This window comes from Rhea pennata, chromosome 1 (genome assembly GCF_028389875.1).
Source record: "Rhea pennata isolate bPtePen1 chromosome 1, bPtePen1.pri, whole genome shotgun sequence".
Classification (NCBI taxonomy): Eukaryota; Metazoa; Chordata; class Aves; order Rheiformes; family Rheidae; genus Rhea; species Rhea pennata.
In genome coordinates, this window is record NC_084663.1 from 61,843,802 (window position 1) to 61,864,201 (window position 20,400).

Sequence of the window (20,400 nt, forward strand, 5' to 3'; positions counted from 1 at the left end):
TTATGTCTTTATTCTCATATGATGTGGTAACTATTTAAAACACTTTCCTATCCATTGTTTCCCCGTTTTTAGGGCGAAACCCTATCTTTTACCTTGCTTGGGCTTATTGATGAACTATACTACCAGTGCACCTGTTATTGCAAAAACACCAAAGTGAGCATTCAGCCAAGTTTAATGAGAAATCTTCTCATTTTAAATATCCTATGAAAAACAAACAAATAAAAGATACAAGTAAGAGATATTGCTGTTTTAGAAACTTGTTCAGGCTAAACATTACTTGTTTAGTAAAGGCCAGTTACAGTCAGCTTTCCAAACACATTTCATCAATGTTTTCAATGTATTTTTATTAAAAATAGGCAAGAAGGTTCTTCACATTATAAAAGCTGCTATCTTGACTATAGAAAGAGCAGCTTGAAGAAGCTAAGAGCACTGAAGTCATGATAGTCAGAAAAATCATCAACTTGTCTGCTCCTGTTTTCTTCTCCTAACCTAACGAGCCCATGCTGCACGTAATGTTTTGCTTTTGTACGTTGAAATACCTATATAAAACCACAGTGAGGCTGTTGAATGGTGAGGATGTATTTTGTTAAATTCTGAATATATCCATGAGATACCTGGTCTGATACCAGAAAACACTAAGGAAGAACATTGATAGTATTTCAATGAAACTATCAGTTTATGATTACAAAGCCGACAGGGGCAGAGGATTGAGCAGCATTAATTGAAACACCAGGACTAAGACAGGCCACAGTTAAGGTTCACCATTATTTCCTTTTGCTTACGCAGTAAAGTACAGGAACCTTTCATAACTTGGTTGTTGCCACTTTTTAAAAAAAATCTTTTTTTTCCGAATATCCCAGGCTCATGCAGTGCTCATGATTTTATCTCCTATATTCAAAGCATGGCCCTCTATTGTCCAAATCAATGGGGGGGAAGGGAAAGAAAACCAAGAAAACAACAGAACAGTATCAATTTCCTTGCTGACATTTCTCATTATTTTGACGTCTTGACTACTGGGGCACAGCCTCCATCTCCACAACCCGCGTTATCCAAGGCCCCCGGCGGGGCCCGCCGCGACGGGGGCCTTTTCCTAAATGCACTAGAAAGCCAAGGGCGAGCGCGGTGCTTCGCCCTCCGGACTACGCTTCCCGTGATGCCCTGCGGCGCCGCACAGGCGCGCGCCCGCCAGCACCGTCCCGGCCTCCTGCGGCGGGTTTGTTTCCGGGCAGAGGTCAGGGGTCGCGTACGGAGCGCTAGGGGCTTCCGGGGTGCGGCGGGCGGAGGCTGGCGGGGGTGCGCGGCGCGCCTCGGCGGCGCGGCGCGGAGCGGAGCGGAGCGGAGCGGAGCGGCGCGATGGATGAGGACGGGCTGCCCATCGTGGGCTCCGGCATCGACCTCACCAAGGTACGGGGCGCGGGCCGCCGCGGAGCCCCGCGCTCGGCACGGCCCGGCCGGGCCGCCCCTGCGCTGGCCCTGGTGCTGGGCGAGCCCCGCCGCCGCCGCCTCCTGCCGCCGGCCCCGAGGGCGCAGTGTGACCCGAGAGCAGCTTCGTTCCTGCAGGCAGGGCGCAGGCCGGGGAAAGGCGGTTTGGCTCGTCGTAGCCTGTGTCTCCGAGGGGGCAATCCTGCGCTCTTCTGAAGGCACTTCGCTGCGCCTCGCAGCATGGTATTTAAGGGTTAAACCACGGCAGTCTCAGAGTCGTGAAACAAGCCCTATGCAAAACTGCCTATTCTGGGCATTCAGTGATGCAAAAAAAAAAAAAAAAAAAAAAAACATGTTTCTAGCTTTGTTTGTGAAATAACAAGCGTAAGGATTGGATGGTTCCAGCCCTGATGATTTCTCTTCCTTCCATCCATATTCCTATCTCATAACTTTCTGACAAGGCTTTGACCAGCATTTAATGGTTTTGGAGCTGCAGAATTGAACTTTAGTAGATTCTGGAGTACAAGTGAACAGACTGAACACCGAAATCTCACAAAAAATCAGGAAGTTTTAATTTTGGCAAAGCATAGTGAATGGCTGCACTGACAGGTTGGAGTCCAGCAAAGAACTAAAAACTATAGGTGCTTGCTGAACAACTAGTCCTGTCAATGTAGTCATCCACAGTTGCTAAGTAAGACAAAGCGTTGTTCAGTGCAGCAAAAGCTTCGCTACAAATGTTTTTCCTTGTAAGTTCTCTTCCACTTCAATTAATTAAGGTAGTTCCATAGTGTAACTTATGTGAAATTGAAGACTTTAAATTTGTCCAACTATTAACCATAAAACGGTGTAGTTTTATATGTAAATATTTGTGTGAATGTTCCTGATTAGGATCTTTTTTTAATGGTTTAAATAAAAATCCCAGCTCATGATATGTTGATGATAGCTGTAACTGAGTACTTTTGTGGATGGCCAAGTTTTCTTTTTCCTCCATAAGCTTCAGAAGAAGAGATTTCAACCTACTTTCCATTTCTTTTAATTTTAATGATGATTTTCAAGGATTGTCAATGATTTCATTTTAAAACATTTTCTTAAATAAGGTAACTGTCCGTTAGTTATGAGGACATTCCCTTTTTCATGTATCCTGCAGCTTTTCCAGTGTGATATTAGTAAGATTTTTAGTGAAAAAAAATCTATAAGCAATTAAAAAAATATATATTTATATATATATATATATATATATGCATTCATAGCAAGCACACTTAACACTTATTTCTAAAATAATTTCTTCTAAAATATTTGTAGTTTTTTACAACTATGTCAGTCCAGATGTTAGAATTGACAGCTATGTATAAGCTAATTTTCTTATGCTGTTTAATGCAGGTTCCTGCTATTCAGCAGAAAAGAACGGTAGCATTTCTAAATCAGTTTGTGGTTCACACAGTGCAGTTTCTCAACCGATTTTCTACTGTTTGTGAAGAGGTATGTTTATTTCTTATCTGTGAATTTATATGAATGAATCAACAAATTCTGGAAATGAGAACCATTCAATTAGGTATGTTTTGCTGCAAATTGACCTGGTAGCTTAAACCAGAAATTTTAGTCTGTTCAGTGTTTCTTTTAGTAAAGACGTAAGACACACTTTTTTCATCCGTGAACTGCTGATTATACCAGACTGATAACCCGTTCCCTTAAACTTTGGCATTTGGCACAGTCTTTGATACTTTTTGATACCTGGACTTTTTTCTGAGCAGATCCATTTGTAGATATACTCCTCTTTTGGAAGAAGTGTGCTTTATTCCTATGGTGCTGAATCTGTTTTGAAAATCAGTATCCCTCTCATCTCATCATACAATGCACATCAAAATTTTCTTGCAAATATTTTCCACCTTTACTTTGAAAGGATGATATGCTAAGCTCTGACTGTAAATGATACTCATGTGAAAAAAAGACATTTTTGGCAAGTAATTAACATGGAACATGAGACAGTTGATTTTAGTGCTTTCTCAAAAACAGAAAAGTAAAAACAGTAAATGCTGACAAGTTTTTATGATGGATTTAATGTCAAAGAAAACATAACAGATTGACCGTACTGGAATTGGTCACAGAACAGACCTAGTGCTTTCCTCCCTGTTAGAAAGGTTGGTTTCTAATGTGACTTTAAGCTTAACCTTTTTATCATTAGTGGTTTTTTGTAAATGTTCACTCACTTATTCAACAAAGACTACTATACAGCCCTAGCCAGCAGCACTTGTCATATCCAATTAGACTAAGCCACTTAATGTGAGAAATTGTGTTATTTGTTAGACAAGGTTTGAGCCAGCCCCCTGACTAGTATAAAATTTGGGTGCCACGTCAACATATGGGGCTTCAAGGGAAAAAAGTAAACTGTTTTCTGGATTTTTAACTTGTTTAACTTGATACATTTCTGACTGCCTGATGATATTGTTGTCAGTTGTCTAAATTGTCATGTGGTCTTAGTACTACCTGTTACACAGGTGCTTTGAAATTCCTATATATAGCTGTATATAAAGCCATCTTGAATGTGGAGCAACACTGTGAAGTCTGATTGAAGTCCATATTTTGAATTGCTTAAATAAGTACTTAAAACAGTTTCTTAATCTAAATGTATTGTTACCCAAGAGATGAAGTGGTTGCTTTATAAACTCCATGAAATTTTTTTGTGTTTATGAAGTACAGAAGTGTTTTGAATGTCAAAGGTCCCAGTGTAAATCAGCAAAAGTCAGGAAATTAAAAAATAAGCCTGACACCATTCTTAACGCTAAATTTCTTGGCTCTTGTGTAGTCAAATTAGACCTGTGAAATTATTTAACGGTCTTCAGTGTGAGCTTCCTCCTCTTCCCTAAATACATGCGGAGCATATAGCTCCTTTCAGAAAGAACTAACTCCTCTTCAAGAACAAAGAGCCATCTGTAAACAAGCCAGTGCAGTATTCAGAAAGGCTTAAATTTTGTCGATCTCTTTTTAATTTTCTAACATATTGGCAGAACTGCCATTTTCTTAGGGTGCTAAAGTTCAGCTTACGCGCCAGGCAAAGTCTTGCCAACGTGCCAAAAAGCTGTCGGCGTGGTACATATCTGCCAGCCAGCATGCTAGCCAAGTTCACTTGGACAGGTCTAGCGCTGTGTGGTAATGATTAGTTGAAAGACTGACAGTTCTTATAGAGAAATTGAGAAAAACATTGCATTATTTTTAAAAAGGCATTGATAAAATTTGATTGAGGTGCACATGGAGCATATAAAGCCTCTGGTTTGTTCTGGTTCACTGGATGTTTTGACTATATATGACTTTTATTCACCTCCTGTGTTCTTTATGAGATTTTTCTTCTTGATGTGATGTGTATGTAGCTGAACACACACACTTTTCATCTTTCACATTTGGAAAGAAAGAACTTTGAAGAAAATTATTTTGGTAACTGTGAGAGTACAGTTGTCTAGGATTATTATCTGAATGCCCCAAGTAATACCCTGTTTACTTTATCTTCCTTTTTGTGCGGTAGTCTCTGTCTTCATTTCTATCCGTAATTATTTGGGAGATCAAACTGTAGTAACATTATTTAAAATGCGAACCATTTTGGCTATTGCACTAAAAAAGCGATGTTGCCTTTGTTTCATTTCTTTCATAATCATGTTACCTTGTTTACACTCTGCCTTTAGCAAGTGAAATGAAAAGTGATTTTATTTATGTATTCTTTTAGCTAAATGTGAACTGTATTGTATGTAAAAGTGGCTTGGGGAAGTGTTTTCATATCTTAATTGTTTTCTATCCTAGAAATTGTCAGCACTCTCTCTCCGTATCCAACAAATTGAAACAACGCTCAACATCTTAGATGCAAAGGTTTGTATGTGTATAGACTTGTGCTTTAACACTGATAACTTTCTAGATTACATAAACTAGCTTCCTTTTAATAGCCTGAACTGAGCAAATAAGTTGTCATAAAGATTAGAAAAAGCTAATATAAAAGACTATGATGGCAAATGCTGACTTTGCATACCTGATCACTTACGTTTTATAATATTTGAACATGTAGTTGATATGGAAGAAAGGAACAGATAGCATGTGGTACAAATACTGGTTTTCCCTGTTAGGCATGTGGGAAGGATCTGGAAAGGAACATTTGGGTAATGAGAGGGCCACTGGAGTACATGGCAGTTTATTTATGTTGTGTTTATTGATACATTTTTCTAGAAGAAAAGGGAAGGAAATTTTCTGATCCTAAAATATGCAATTTGCATTATGAAGTTGCAGTATGAAGCTGCACTTGCCATGCAAGCTCTGGCAAGAAGTTCTTGTCCCCTGTGTAAAACAAAAGTATCTTGGTAAGTCTTACCGCATTTAAAGGATTTTCAACCAGCCCCATCCAGAGTAAGTAACTACGTGGATCCCTTATAAAGCTTTTGATTTTGAAATGTGACCTAAATTACCTCTAAGCTAATGCAAATGTGCCTGAATTAAATTATCATTTAATTAGTTAAAATAAAAAACACATTGTAAAATCGTTTCGTTAACGTTGGAAGTAATTTCTGTTGGTTTCAGTGAGAGCAGCAGAGGAAATTTTTTGAAACTCTTTGTTAAGACCTTTATGGGGAAAATACTGTCATAATACAAACAGCAGTTACTAGCATAATTTATTTCAAAATCTTAAGAACGATCTGTAGTGATAATTTTTTCAAAATTCTTTGTAATCATGCTAAATAGAATTTCCTTTAGATAAATATCCAATGCCTTTAATATCTGCAGTTTCAGCATTTTCATAAAAAAATGTGAAAGACAGAAGATTGCAGAATCTTTAACCAGTCACCCATCTGTTCAATAATGGAGCTGGTTTTGCTATGATTTCTTTCACTGTGGAAGAAGTAGCAGAGAAGATGCACAGCTCTTGCATGGTTGACATGTGCTGTGGTAAAATGCTAAGAAGCTGTTAAAATGCCTTTAATTAATGCCTAAAATGCCTTTCCTGCACTGCAACTTTGTGTTAGCACTGAAAGCTGCAGTGGTGATTTGGGGATTTTTTTTGTTGTAGAAGCCATCTGCCTAGAAAAATCTTTTTTTTCCTTAATCAAAATACCAAAACCAGTGATAACTTTACCAAGTGATACAGTTTTACCGAAGTTAATCTTACCTGTGGAATACATGGTAAGCAGCAAACTGCTGACATTCTTGTACACCTATACTTCTGATATGCTCATTGTTTATTTAATGATGTCTTGTGCATTCAGTTGTCCTCTATTCCTGGCCTAGAAGACGTCAAATTTGAAGTGTCAAATGTAAATATGAATAGTGTTACAAATGGTCCTGTTTCACAAGCTGCTACAGATCAACAGAAAACTGTATCACCTCAGTCTGGAGTAAGTAATGAAACATAAATAATATATTGAAGGAACGTATTTCACCATATCAAGTTTCTAATCTGATTTAAAATGAGTAGAAGAAACAAATCTAGTGAAACTATGAAACTCTAAAACAATGTTTTTCATTAATGAAATAATTTTAATTGGTGATTACTTGTAAGGCAAAAAGGGTAACCCCTTTTTTAATTGTGTAGTTTAAATAGTTAGAACTAACTCAATTCTTATGATAAACAATTCTTTTCTCTTTGTTAAATCACAGTAAAATATGATCATGTGTTACATCAAGGGACTGGGAAGGTCATGAATGAGAACAGTATTTCATATCCCATGATTTCAGCTCTTTTATCCTTCCTTTAGAATGTTACCTTTCAGTACAAACTGAAGTTTCTAGCATAATTATTTTAAGGAGGTTATTATAGTGAATGTCTTCTGTTTGTTATCTTTATATTTGCAAAATGCCGTTTTTTTTGTAAATGATCAAAATTAAGATTCTATCCCTGCAAAGAAGTTACTGTTTTCTTTTTAACCCAGCATTAACTACTCTGATCACCACTTCACAGAGTGAGACTTCCTGGCTGTCATTTGTAGATGGACTTTTTTTTCCGATTTCCTATTGCGGTAACTCTTCTCTTTCCGTTCTGATCTCAGTCATTTTCTCATTTGGTGGAAGTTGCTGTGAAGTATTAATAGCTGGAATATTAAAAATCCCACATAGACTGTTGCCTTTCCCTGCCTATTAAGCTTGTAACTCTAGATTCATTTGCAGCCAGAAGCATGGAAGACAAAATGCGCATTTAGCATTGCATGTTTCAATCATGTCAGAGAATGATTTATAGTTATTTTATTTTCTTTAAAACTTCCTCTTCCTCTCAAATATTACTGTCAGAATACGTACTCCTGAAAACACATTTCCAATTCTACTTTCAAATCGTTCATTTAATAGCTAATATAGAAATAGTATAGATAATTGTAGTTTTGTGTACTATTACTATAATATTATATAGTATTATCACTATTATAGTGCTACTGTAGTTGTAGTAGCAGCGATTTTGTGTTGTCTTTTATATAGTGCTATAACTCTTTGTCATTTTTCTGAGTCTATTAGAAACAAAAATTATAAATGAAGCTCATGTACTTTTTAATCTGGCTGACTAGAACTATTACTTGGAATGCTGACTGCATCCAGAGTCTCTAATTAATTACTCTCAAGGACTCTCTGATTTCCTTATGTTATCTTTTTTGTTAATACTAAACATTTATACTAAAAGTTTATACTAAAAGTCTTAAGTATAGTTTAAAAGTTACATGATCTATACAAAACACTTGTCAGGGAATCAAAGAAATATTATGAGAAAAATGCATTGAACCACTATGGGAGATAGATATGGATATAATCCTTAAAAAAATTCTTTCTCATACAGCGAGCTTGTAAATTAGACTCTCTTTTTTCATTAAATGCAAGGAAATTAATACAGGCGTATTATGAGTTAGAAGAGTGTCTTATGGCATTAGGTATTCACTGAATGTGCTGTTGCTTACTGTGACCAATTTGGTGAGAATCACAAAGTCCAAAGAGAGAAGTATCTCTAGGCTGTATTTTTTTTCCCCTCTCCAGGTACTGTTTTCTTCATTGTTTTGTAGAAAGATATGATGATGTGATTAAAAAGATAAGAAAGATGTGATAAAAAATTATATAGGCATGAAAGTACCAGTGAAGACAACACCTAAATTAACCAAAATAAATCCTAAAAATGAGTCAGTAATACCTTCCAAGATCAAACGTTTTATATATACACAGTTTAAGGGCAACTGTCTCCAAATATTTTTGCCTTGGTTTTAAGATTAAAAAGAGTCATTAATTATATGTTTTCTTCTGTCTTGTATGGCTATTTCAAAAGCATAATTCTTGGAGCAGTGTCAGGTATAAGTCTTTTGTCTCAAAACAGTATTGCCTTTGAAATCAACGATGAATTGTTTTTTTTTTCCCCAAGTATTGTGCAAAAATTTAAAATGGTTGCTATATGTAGAAAATCGTATCTGAAACAGTTCAATAATGAAAGCATGTTGGAATTCTGTAATATTATGAATATAGATCAGAATATTGTGATCTAAGACAAGGTACACTTTAAGTTACAGATTTTATAGATTGAAACTGCTCTGTGCTTCTGATCTACACATCTAACCATTAACACGTTATCTTCTTTGTGTACAGCAGAACAATATACATGAAGAAGGGTTACAGAAGATGGAAGTAGTAACAGAAAATATCAGAACTGTTGCCAAAGATCCAAGATATGCCAGATATCTCAAAATGGTACAAGTGGTAAGTCAGTTCTCTAGCATTCTTTGGAAATGCCATTATTTTTATGGTGAACATCACTCTCAGCTTTGAGTGAACACTAAATATCAGAAAACAAATATGTTACATCAGTAATCTTTAAGCTAGGATAATACCGGCACAGCCTCATTGGGACAGCCTCAAGCAAAGTCTTTTCTACAAAGCTCTGTCAGTATACATGTGAACTGAAGATGTGGAGGTGCATAAATGCAGAGTGATACTAGCTAGAGTAATAGAAGATATTAGAAGTGTAGTTATTCTGACAAAATCGTTATTCAGTCTACACAGATAAATCATAGTTTCTTTTTACTGTGGGGCACAAAATGAAACTTTGCTGGTGTAGCACAGAGTAGGAGTGTTTAATATTCTTTATCACTATTCCTGTATGGTTCCAAATACTGATACAAGATTTGCTTCCCTACTTAGTTCCACTTCAGTTCCTTGTTATTCATGAAGTAGGTTTTTTGTTTTCAGTTGTGGGTTTTTCTACAGGTAAGTAGGAAATAAATGAATGTAATCTAAATGTTCAAGTGTGTGAAAAAAAGTGAAGGGATGAAAAGATGAATTGGAGGTTCTTGGGGTTGTCTTTTAAAAGCTCCTTTTTCACTTGCACAAAATTAAAAATGAGGTTGGAAACAATTTTTTTTTTTTACCTTTATTTTCCAGCGATCACTGGAGAATTTTCTTTAAAGTGTATATTAAAATTATGAAAAAATATGAATAACACATAGAATTGGGTAAAATGGTGCTTATGTTAAAGCTAACTGCTTAGTTTCATTCCCTCTTCAGAGCAATTGTTAAAATTGGTGTGTCTGGTACTTGCGGTGGTGTTCCAGACCTTTCTTTTCATTTGAATCACAAATTGGCACTTTATAGGTCATTACAAACTATTTGAAGAACCTAGCAGTGGGGTAATGGCAGGGAGCAGAACACCATGTTAGCTTGTTGATTTAATGCCAATCTTAAAAGTGGATGTGAAAGAGCTGGATAGTCTAAGTACTTTGACATTTTTTTGGTGACTGCTAAAGGAGTGAGATCTCACTTTCCACATTTATCCTCTCTACTGGCAGTTTCTGGTGACTTCTCTGCCAGTTGTAAACAGTGTGGTAGGAAAGTCAAACTAACATACAACACATTAATGTGTGTTCTTGTATTTGCCAAAGCAGTCTTCTGAGACAATCAAGTATTTGAGTTAGTGTGTTTCTTTTGCCGGAATTAAGCCTCTAGCTGAAGATTTGTTGGAATTATTCATTTATTTACTGCCCACAATTTTTGTATTATTTAAGAGTTAGCAATCTGCAGAGATATTTCTTGTACGCTGAGGATAGCTGTTCTGTGAAATAGTAACAAATTCATTTTAATTGATTGCAGTTGAGTGTGCTAAATTCATATTTTTCAGATGTACAACAATAATATTCAAGCAAACCTTACAAAAGCAATATCAAATTTACTATAGTGAATGTACAGAGCATTTATTTTGACAGAGTGAGATGAACAGTCAAGGATTTCAGATAAAATTCGTGTTTAAAATGCAAATACCCCTACTGAATTCTAAACATCAAACAAAACTACAGGTACTCCAAACTACTGACTGATTTGAATGTACTGTGAATATAAATTGATCTGTGCTTTACATGGACTGAAGTAAAAATTAAACATGGGAACCACACTAGTCTTAAGAAAGTGCCAGCCCGTTATGATATGTGACTTCTCTCAATACCACATAGTGCTGAAACTGGTTTTGCAACAAGACTGCTACTTGCACTATGGCTTCTCCAGGATCTGCGTACCGCTGAGCAAGTAGGAGCAGGCTGGGACTGGTCTGGGAGGAGGGCTGTGGTGTAGTGATTTGGATTTTTTCAAACTCTTAGCTGGGCAGAGACAAATGGGATGGATCTTCAGTGCTGGCTCCTATGTTGGAAAAGTACACCTGTGTGCTCAGTGTAGTTACTCTTTGTATTCAAAATTGGCTGCTGGTATTATTTTATAAGATTTAAGATCATAACAATGTTAGACTCTGACTTTCCAGTTTAAAAGTTATGAAGGTATGAAGAGTAAAGTAATTGCAGTACTCTAATTGTATAAAATGCTTAATGAATTTATTTGTTCTTTCTCAGGAAAGAAAAAGCATGGTGTTCAAGGGTATTTTGATTAAACTTAAGATTAGTTTTGAAGATCTATGATTTATGGAGGAACTGATAGTTTTCTTCTAGGCTACAAACATGTACAGTATCTATGAGATTAAATCTAATATTTATTTAGATGTTCTGGAATTGCAAATACTAAAATGACTTAACAGGACAAAGTTACCTATAGGGTAAAGTTAAGATTGTGTAGATGTCTTAACTGCTTCTTTCTTATCATTGAGATACGTTTAAAAAAAATACAAATTGAAATTTCTAGATTTGTAGTCTATTGTTTGGAAAAAATTACAATTCTCCTAGAATAACTTGCTGCATTGTTATTAATAGATGCGCACATTCACAAAATTTAATTTGGACTTCAAATTTAAAATACTGTTTTTTTAAAAAAAAAGTACTTTCCTAAATTAAATAATATACGTTCTCTATCACATCGTAAGTTTACATCCAGCTTTGATGTAAGCTAATGTAAGTTTGTTCCTTCCAAGCTTTTTGCTAGCATTGAAAACTGCAATTATTTCACTCTAACCACAGCATAGTTACTGGCAATATAGCTGGCACGCATCTCTTTAAAATAAGCACGCTAAATTGTTGGTTCTGTCATACTGTCTTTTAAATACCTATCTACAGGTTACTAGAGTATCAGTTTATTTCCTTTATTTTCTTTATTTTATTTTATTAATGAGTAGTTACAAATCTCTGATGTGAAAAGGAGAATCCTAATCATCTGAGATATCCATTAGCCCTACAGCTGTGTTTTTATTAATCTTCTGTAGTAATACAGTGTTGACCATGCTTTGAGGGACATAGAGTTTCTGTTTATGAACTGAAATGGTATGTTTTCTTTAAAGGATGTTTAGGATGGCTGTGAATTCCTACAAAGGTGCCTTAAACGTAATGAATTAGCAAGTGCTATTTGAACGATCTCAGTATTTCCAAAGCTTGAATACTGAGAAGTTAGGCTAGTATTGCACAATTCCTTTATTTTGTAATTAGTACAAAATTTATTTCCATTGAAGTTCTTTGAGACAATTTTTTGTTCTCATTAGAAATCTGTAAGCTCTGAGTCTGTATGTGTTAAAGATCTTTCTCAAATTGATGTGATCTTAAATCCCTCCCACAGTAACTGTGAAACACAGTTGATTTTTGTTTAATTTATAAATCTAGTGTTTTGCATATTGGCATATTGATCAGTTACGTTTTTTTAACTATATCAGAAAATAGATCTATGTTTTCACCTTAGCCACCTCTGGTTTCCCAGAACAGCTTCTCCAGACAAGCCAAGAAAAATATTTTCCTCAGTCTTTACTTCTTAAAATGATTCTTACAAATTTTGATGCATACAATTTTGGAATAAAGCACTTCTCCAAACGAGAACATAGAATGTAACAGTTCCAATCCATTCTTAGAAGTTCCTATGCTGAGCTCCCTTTCATTGAGAGCAAATACTGAATTCTGCTACGCCCGATCAGATGACTCAGTCTTGTTTTCACTTGGTATGAATTGATGCATAAACACTTCATCAGTGACTTCTGAGCTCAGCTTACTTTAAATGCTGAGTTGGGGAAAGGAACCCTAAGAGCAGCCAGGCACCGAAAAAAACATCAGATAGTAAAAGATTGTTTGTAGAGACACACAATCCTTGGTGTTAGTCCAAATCTATCCTAGAAGTGAGTATTTTAAACATAGTCATGAAATACACAAAAGCTTCCTGCTTTGTAATGTACATTGGGTGTGACTTACTGAGAAATTCCTTAATATAAGTTAGGCCTCACAAGTGTTTCAGAGGAAAATTTTTGCTTATATTCCTGTTAAATTGATAAAACTATGTCTGTGTGCTTTTTTGAAGTCTTAATGCAGAAATCTTGATTGAGGTTCTTAATGCAAATCTGCACAGGAAAACAGTAAAAGAACTAGCTTAGCTCTCACTTAACTGGCTACTTGCTGCAACTGTCACTAGTACCACACACTTCTCTGGAACGTTAGTCATGGCTGGCCTTTTTTTTTTTTTTATCACTGTTTTACTTACTTTGGACAAATATATTTATTCTGTGCCAAAAAAATCTCACACTACTGTTCATTTTGAAGTCTCTTCTGTCTTTCCGTAGACCACCACTAGCTGTATCCCTTGCAGATCAGAAATTGGGTCCTTTCTTCTTATTTTTCCCCCTCTTGGCATGCAGTGGTCCAGGTGGTGTTTCCGATCCTCTGCAAGAGGGGATGGCAAAGCAACAAGTTGTCTTTGAGCAACTCTAGTGGAAATATAGAAGTAGTTTGTTGGAATGGATCTTGTAAGACGACGTGGGTCAAGCTGTTCTTGGGTATCCGGTCCAGGGTGAGGATGTTTAGGTGTTGCTGAATAAAATAAAGTACAGAAACTGTGGAAGGATTTGCAGTGAGAGGAAGGAATTTTTCTTAACACGTATATACTTGGCTAATGTCTGTCCACAAGATTCAAGCCTGACTGTACAAACACTTGTATTCGGAGGAATCACTTTTAAATTGTGCTTCTGCTTTCATGTCCTGTTTGCCTTTTTCTATGTGCTTTTAAAAGATTTTTCCAATTTTTAGCACTGACTTAAGGTATCCTTCCTAGGCCGTTGCTGAACCCCTCTCTTGCTTTTATCTGTATGCTCAGTGTATCTGAGTCCTTGTCCTTCCAGCACAACAGTTCTGTGTTTTTTTTTCTGTTATGCAGTTTCTTCACCTTCTCTTCCATTCACATAACTTCAGCTTACTGTTTTCATGCGCCTGAATTGCAGATATCTAGCTATTCCTGATTCCCTTCCATCAACTTTCTCTGGATGTTATGTAATAAATATAACATGGACTAAAAGGGCCTTTGATGTTTCCTAAGAGGTCTCTCCCATTTTTCCTTTTCCAGCCACTTAAACTTGTAGTTGGCAGTAGCACAGAGTTGTTTCTGCAGCCTGTGCCTTGCTGTATGTTTGTTTAAACACAATCATTTATTTCTTCTAGGTTCGTACAGATGGCCAATGAGATTATCATCTCATGCTCTTGTTCAAAAAGTGGCATGTCTAAATGTGTAAGAAAGTGTAAAAGAATCTGTGTAATTCAGTTCATCTGTTTGTGTCCAATAGATTTATATTCCACTTCCTCCTCCTATACAGGGTGTTCCTGTAATGGCAATACGAAACAAAATGATTTCTGAGGGGCTAAATCCAGATCTTCTTGAGTAAGTAGTATTTTCAACTTACAACATTCAGGAGGGCTAGAATGCAACCATGTGTTTTAAAATTTTGGAAGAAAAATGGTTAGAAATGCTTGTTTATGGTGTTACGAATCTAAATTAGAAGCATTAAAATAAGTTTTGAATTCTGTTATGAGGGCTGTTTTAGTATTTTATAGCTCATAAAGAGAGTCGTCAGTACCAGAGGAGGAGGGATGCAATCTAAAGCATGAGGTATCTTTTCAATATTCTCTACCTCAGGGCAAGACCCAGTAGATATGAGGGTGAGGTTAGGATTCGAATGGGCAGTTGTTGTACCTTCCCAAACAAAAAGATACTGGTCTTTTCCATTCAAACTTGAGAGGAGATAGAAAAACTTCTTCCAAGCCAGACACCAGTGATGCAGTTCCAGAAAGAGGATATAGCAACGACAAAGTAGAGAAAATTCTCTTTGGCTGAGTGCATCTAGCAGTGGGGAATCAAATAACGTATCAGCAGCCATTTTTACTGAACTGCTCTGAGCACAGTATAATGTTTTTCCCAGATATTTTCTTCTAATACTTTTATTTCAGTAATTATCATCTTTATAGGCCGATAAGAACAAGCCTTATTTTATTGTGCCTCATGCATAAGGTGACAAACTTTTTTCCAGATTCCCTTATCATATAGGGTGTACAGCATGACTTCAGCAGTAACACAGAAAGCTAAAGCCAACAGCTCAAAACTGTGGCTGTTGAATGAGGTAACCCAATGTGAAGAATACCAGTGAAGAATACATATTCATTTTCAAATCTACTTGTGTGGCCATAAGCGTGTATCTCAGGATTTTCTTACACTTGAGATTCAGTTTAATTTTGCTGCACTGTTTTGTAGAAATTGTGCTAAACTGATCACAATGAAATATTAAATAGTAAGCTTCATTCATACATAATAGCCACTAAACTGCTTGGAATATTTTTGTAGCCTCTGCAAAAATTGTCAGTGTATTAGAAAGTCTGTTTCTGCTTTCCAGTGAATCCTTTTCACATTTTGGAAAGGCTTATTCTGAAACTAACTCCTTTAATAAAGTAAGCAAAAATATCAAAAAACTGAAGTATTGTCATATGCTGAATCTCCCAGCTATTTCATGGTATCCAAATATACCTAAATTAGTTATTCCTCATTTGACATTTTTACTGATCAAATGAGATACAAGAAACAGAATGGAACTAAGAATCTTTACAAGTCTGAGACAGAATTATCAGAGATGATTTTACTCTGTGTGTGATCTAATTGTATTTCTCACTCTATCTTCCTGGTCCATAACTTTTTGTAAATGCTGCTATTTCTTCATGTCTGGACGGAATTTAACAGCAGATAAAAAGAAGATAATCTGTTAATATTTCAAATGCTTTTACTTTTTAGTAAGTTTCTGCTTTTGTACAGTCTGTTTTGGAAAGAGTTAAGGAAGCAAAGTTGTAACTGTGGATTGAGGCACACAGAATATGTTTGGGGTTTGGTCTCAGATTGCCTTCAAGGAATCTGTGAAATATTAATGTTGAGGCAGATTTTCTTTAAATTGTTACAAACTTGAAACAGTAGAGGCAGCCTGTCTGGTTATGCACCTTCCCAAATCATCAGCTTTCTTTAAGATCTCTTTGAAAAACTGGTGTTGTTTGAAAGATTTTTAAAATATTTTACAGGTGGTAGGGTAAGTTTCATTTTCATCTTCCTGCTTTAAGTAGTTTCACTTTTTATGTACCTTGCCATTCATGCCCCAGCTCTTGAGTGTCCGTGTTGATTTGGCCTGACCTCTCAGTCCTAATTGTGGGGTTTTGTTCCTTGAGGAAAAATTAGGAGAATTCACATGTTGCTGAATGCTAAATCACTTAATCCAGAGTCTCTCAGTTACTACTGGGTGACTGAATGTGTCCTTTCTGTGGCTGCAGAGAGATGCTAATTCTAGTAGGATGGAATAGTTTATGGTCTCTTTCTTTCACCGTTTTACCTTTGCTTCTCTTTTATCTTCTGCCTCTTTTCTGCTCTTTTCACAGAATTTGAAAACTACCTATTCTGTTTAGCTCCAGATCTATCTATTTTTAACTTCTGATTCTTACCCTTCCTCTCCTGTCTGTCTACAATTGCAGGAGGTTTTGTCTTGCCCTCCTGAACTACAGAATTGCTATCTTTTTTTGCGCTGGTCTCTCCAGATCACATCTCTTTGCACAGCTTTTCTGTTTTGTCATTGCCATGACAACAAGGAATAATATTGTGAAGTGGTATTTGCATGAAAAAACAAAGGCTCTCATAATTTATTTTGGAGGTAGAGAAGGTGTGGAGAAGACTCTCTTACAGTTCTTTAATATACCTTTCACTGTTGCGCTAAAATGTTTATAAACACTTTAAGTATATCCTGGGTTTTCCAACAGAGGAAATACAGTAAGCAGATTTTCAATTGGAAAATAAGTTTTCTGGCCTGACACAGAGGAATAACGCGCAGATAAATGTCAACAAGACTAACAATATAATTATTAGCTTAGTTTAAAACTTGGCATTTTTTCTAGAGAGAGCTGCAAACTATGACAAAAGAAGCTAGTTTTCATGAAGATCATTGCTCCCCTTCCCCAAGTATAATTTTGTGTATGCTTTGTACATTGATTTCTGAATTTACCACACACAGTTTTGCTTGCATTGTCAAGCTTACTGCATACTTAGGCGGGAAACTCCAAGGAGAAACAGGGTCTTTAATTAGTAGTATTGGTTATTTTTTTAGGTGCTTTGGTTCCCTCCTTTTCTTCCTCAGTAGACTCCATGAACAAACATTTTGACATGATGTTACAGATCCATCTTAAATATTCTCTTCAAAACTAGATACAAGAGATCTGATCATTTATAGTCAATAAAAATCCCATGGCTGCACTTGCATGTCAGATTTAACCCAGTGTTCTAGCCAAATTCCACTCTGAGTAATTCTTTTTTGCTTCTCTAAATTATCCCTGAAGTTTTAGTTGGATACAGTATTGTTCATTTCCTGTCTTATTTTTTCATGTACTATTTACACTGCTTAATGGTGTACAGCATGTTCCTTTTAGCCCTAGAACCTCTGAAGATTAAAAAAAATGAATTAATCAGTATTGCTTATTTTAAACTCTTGATAACCTCAAAGGTATGCCTTCAAACTGAGGTCTACAGAGTTTTGAAGTCCAGTGAGTTACAGTTCCTAGTGTTCGTCTTTCAATTGTAGGTGAAGCAACACTGATCAGGTATGTGTTTGTAAACTCTCAACAGTTGCTGTGTTAAATGCTGTGGGTATAAAGTGCATGCAATTACCGTAAAAGACGTTAAATATATAAGCTACGTGTATTCTCAGCCATCTTCTAGGATTTACAAAATAGAACCTTTCTGTTGCCTGCAGGACCCCAGATGCCCCTGTACCTGCTTGGGGAGATGATGGGAATGCAGAAGAGAGTTCTGATAGTGAATCTTCATTTAGTGACTAAAGAGACTGGTTTCAGCCTTTGGAAACTTCTATTAAATGCTACTATGTTTGAAGCTTTAGCGGAGAATGTTATGTTTGGGGCCATATGGATGATGATTTATCTAACAGCTTTTCTTAGCACTCAAGTCTTCCATCTTCTCTCCTAGAAAGTTTGAACAGACAGAGTGTTAGACCTGACCCTTTCCACCATGAGAATTAATCATGAGATCCTTGCAGTTGTTGATAGTGCATTACTTTAGATGCTTTTCTGATTCTTCTGAAATTACTAAAAATTCCACACCTCGGAAACTCCAGTTCTCTAAGACTGCATTGTAGTCATTATTAAACTTCCTATGTAACACTCTTAGTCAAAGTTGCCATCTTTCTGTCCAATAACTTAGAAGCAGAGTAACTTTTCAAATGAAATTATTAATTGTAAACTGATGAACTACAATTATTTTGTTATATACTGTAACTGAAGTGATGGAACAAGAATTTCACAGAAGAGTCAACTATTGTATGATGATTCAAATCAGTGATATTCGTTTCTCTTTGGAGAGAAATTGAACTACAAGTGGAAGAATACAATTAAAAATCTGAATCTATTTTCAAGGTGTATATTGCTACCCAGTTTCACTTTAGAGTTGTTACAGAAATTCCTGCACTATAGACAAGTGGATTTATCAGATTCATGTTAGAGTGGTGTACGAAGCTACAAATGTTGCAAGATAGTTTTGAAAATGGCACTGTTGAAGTCAGCCACTGGGAGATTATTAATGGAACACCTGAGTCTCACTGCTTATTCACTATCATACAGGTCGGTAGAAGCCACTTTCCGACAGCTGTTTGGCTCATATGAAATGGGCTGTAGCTGTGCAGTCCACACAGGATAAGAAATCACCTCCAAGTTGGTGCTGTTGGTGGTAATTTCAGCAAAGAAGCCAAAGTTCAGTTTATATAATGATAAACTTCTTCACCACCTCTTGAGGTATGCATTGGTGAACAATATGAAGAATTCACTCAGAGCTTGTCTAACCCACAATATGGATCATCTCTCTTCCCTCCGAAGTACTTAATCGACGACATGAGTCAAAAATGACATTTCGTTAAAGAATCATCTTTATTTAATTTGTTCCACATGAAATTCTTTGCTGTCTGTTTGAATCCCTCATATTACTGTGATTATACCAGAATGCTGTGGGCCAGAAAATCGTTCACTTTCTGCTATTTCACATTCTTCCTGAGAGCAAGAAAAGACTAAAATTGTTGCCCTGAATATATAAATTTGTTAACTTTTATGACTGAATCATTATCTCCTCTCTTACTTATTTATGCCATTTTAATAGGTTAACTAGTTTTTTTCTTTAATTTAAACATGGCTCCATTTGAGTCTAGCAGATGTAATTAAGCTATTCATAACTTGTATATCAAAATAATACATGAATTCCTAGAAGAGAGTATCTATACTAGGGAATGTCTAGAGATGGTATTTCAGTGAAGAGTAATTTTTACTAAACACTTAACAGAAGTGTTCAATAACTAACACGTGGCAAAACTTGACAAGTGTTAACATATTAGCAATAACTATTTCAAAAATGAATGTTGTAATGGTATTTCAGAAACCATGTGTTAAAATACTGTTAACTTTATGAAATCTATATTTGAAAACTCATTGAAGCAATCTGTATAATTAAAGTTATGTTTTGTAAACCAAAATTGTGGCTCTTATTTTGTTCCCATATGTTGTTTTAAACAGGATTTTGAAAATTCTTCTGGAATACCTGTAATTATATCATGTTTCTCCAAATCTAGTTATGCTAAAGTTGTATCAATCTGTTAGCTAAAGAGTTTTGAAAATAGGGGTTTAAAGTTTAACCTAAACCATGTCAGTTGTCTTGACTAGAGAAGAGCTGAATACTGTGCTAATACTATTCTAACAAGAAACTTTAAGCAAGATTGAAATTAATGAGAAGGGTGTTTGATACTCTAAGTCATATTGCTTCCTTATATATTTTAATATGAGCTTGAGAGTTTACTAGAGGCATACTAGTTAGTTTTTTCTTAATAAAAAAGATTAACAAAACATATTTAAGGAAGTATGACTTCTATTATTTATCATTTTGAAGAAGCTTTTTCTATAAAGTAATTTCAGTCTGAAGAGATCAAAGCTGATTGTCTGCTGCATCACTGCAGATGTATTCTTACATGAAATGAAACAGGAAGCCTCCAGCCCACAATTGCTTGTTATAATGAGGAATGATTAACTGGTAATTACAAATGTGTGTGTGTGTGTGTGTGTGTGTGTGTGTGTGTGTGTGTGTGTCACAGAAGTAGTAATTTTGCTAGTAGACATACTGAAGTAATTGTTTAAGAATTGGTTCTTTGCAAGGCGGTTGTTTACCATGGAATAGTGCAGTCTTGGTAGGCTTGCAGAAATCTTAAGACAAATCTTGCCACTTTGTCTCATCTCCCACTTCAGTGAT

General features: G+C 35.9%; 1 protein-coding gene across 3 annotated transcripts; it reads left to right on the top strand.

Annotated features, from left to right (window-relative positions):
- The first annotated feature begins 1,278 nt into the window (after positions 1-1,278).
- Positions 1,279-19,633, top strand: WASHC3 (WASH complex subunit 3). 3 transcript variants are annotated; one of them, XM_062589498.1, is made up of 7 exons: positions 1,279-1,404; positions 2,803-2,901; positions 5,212-5,277; positions 6,660-6,788; positions 9,004-9,114; positions 14,402-14,466; positions 17,855-19,633. In XM_062589498.1, exons 1-7 carry the CDS (start codon positions 1,354-1,356, stop codon positions 17,937-17,939), a joined length of 606 nt encoding a protein of 201 aa, XP_062445482.1. In that variant the 5' UTR covers positions 1,279-1,353; the 3' UTR covers positions 17,940-19,633. The 3 variants fall into 3 exon arrangements, with proteins under 3 accessions (XP_062445482.1, XP_062445490.1, XP_062445495.1); XM_062589506.1 differs by having other exon boundaries at positions 9,007-9,114; XM_062589511.1 differs by lacking the exon at positions 14,402-14,466.
- Positions 19,634-20,400: the final 767 nt, after the last annotated feature.

What these genes read in the sequence shown, in the direction of transcription:
- WASHC3 (XM_062589498.1), top strand. Translation starts at nt 1,354, where the DNA reads ATGGATGAGGACGGGCTGCCCATCGTGGGCTCCGGCATCGACCTCACC. An exon ending in CTGTATCACCTCAGTCTGGA is followed by an intron (nt 6,789 to 9,003) that starts GTAAGTAATGAA and finishes CTTTGTGTACAG; the next exon opens with CAGAACAATATACATGAAGA. An exon ending in CTAAATCCAGATCTTCTTGA is followed by an intron (nt 14,467 to 17,854) that starts GTAAGTAGTATT and finishes TGTTGCCTGCAG; the next exon opens with GACCCCAGATGCCCCTGTAC.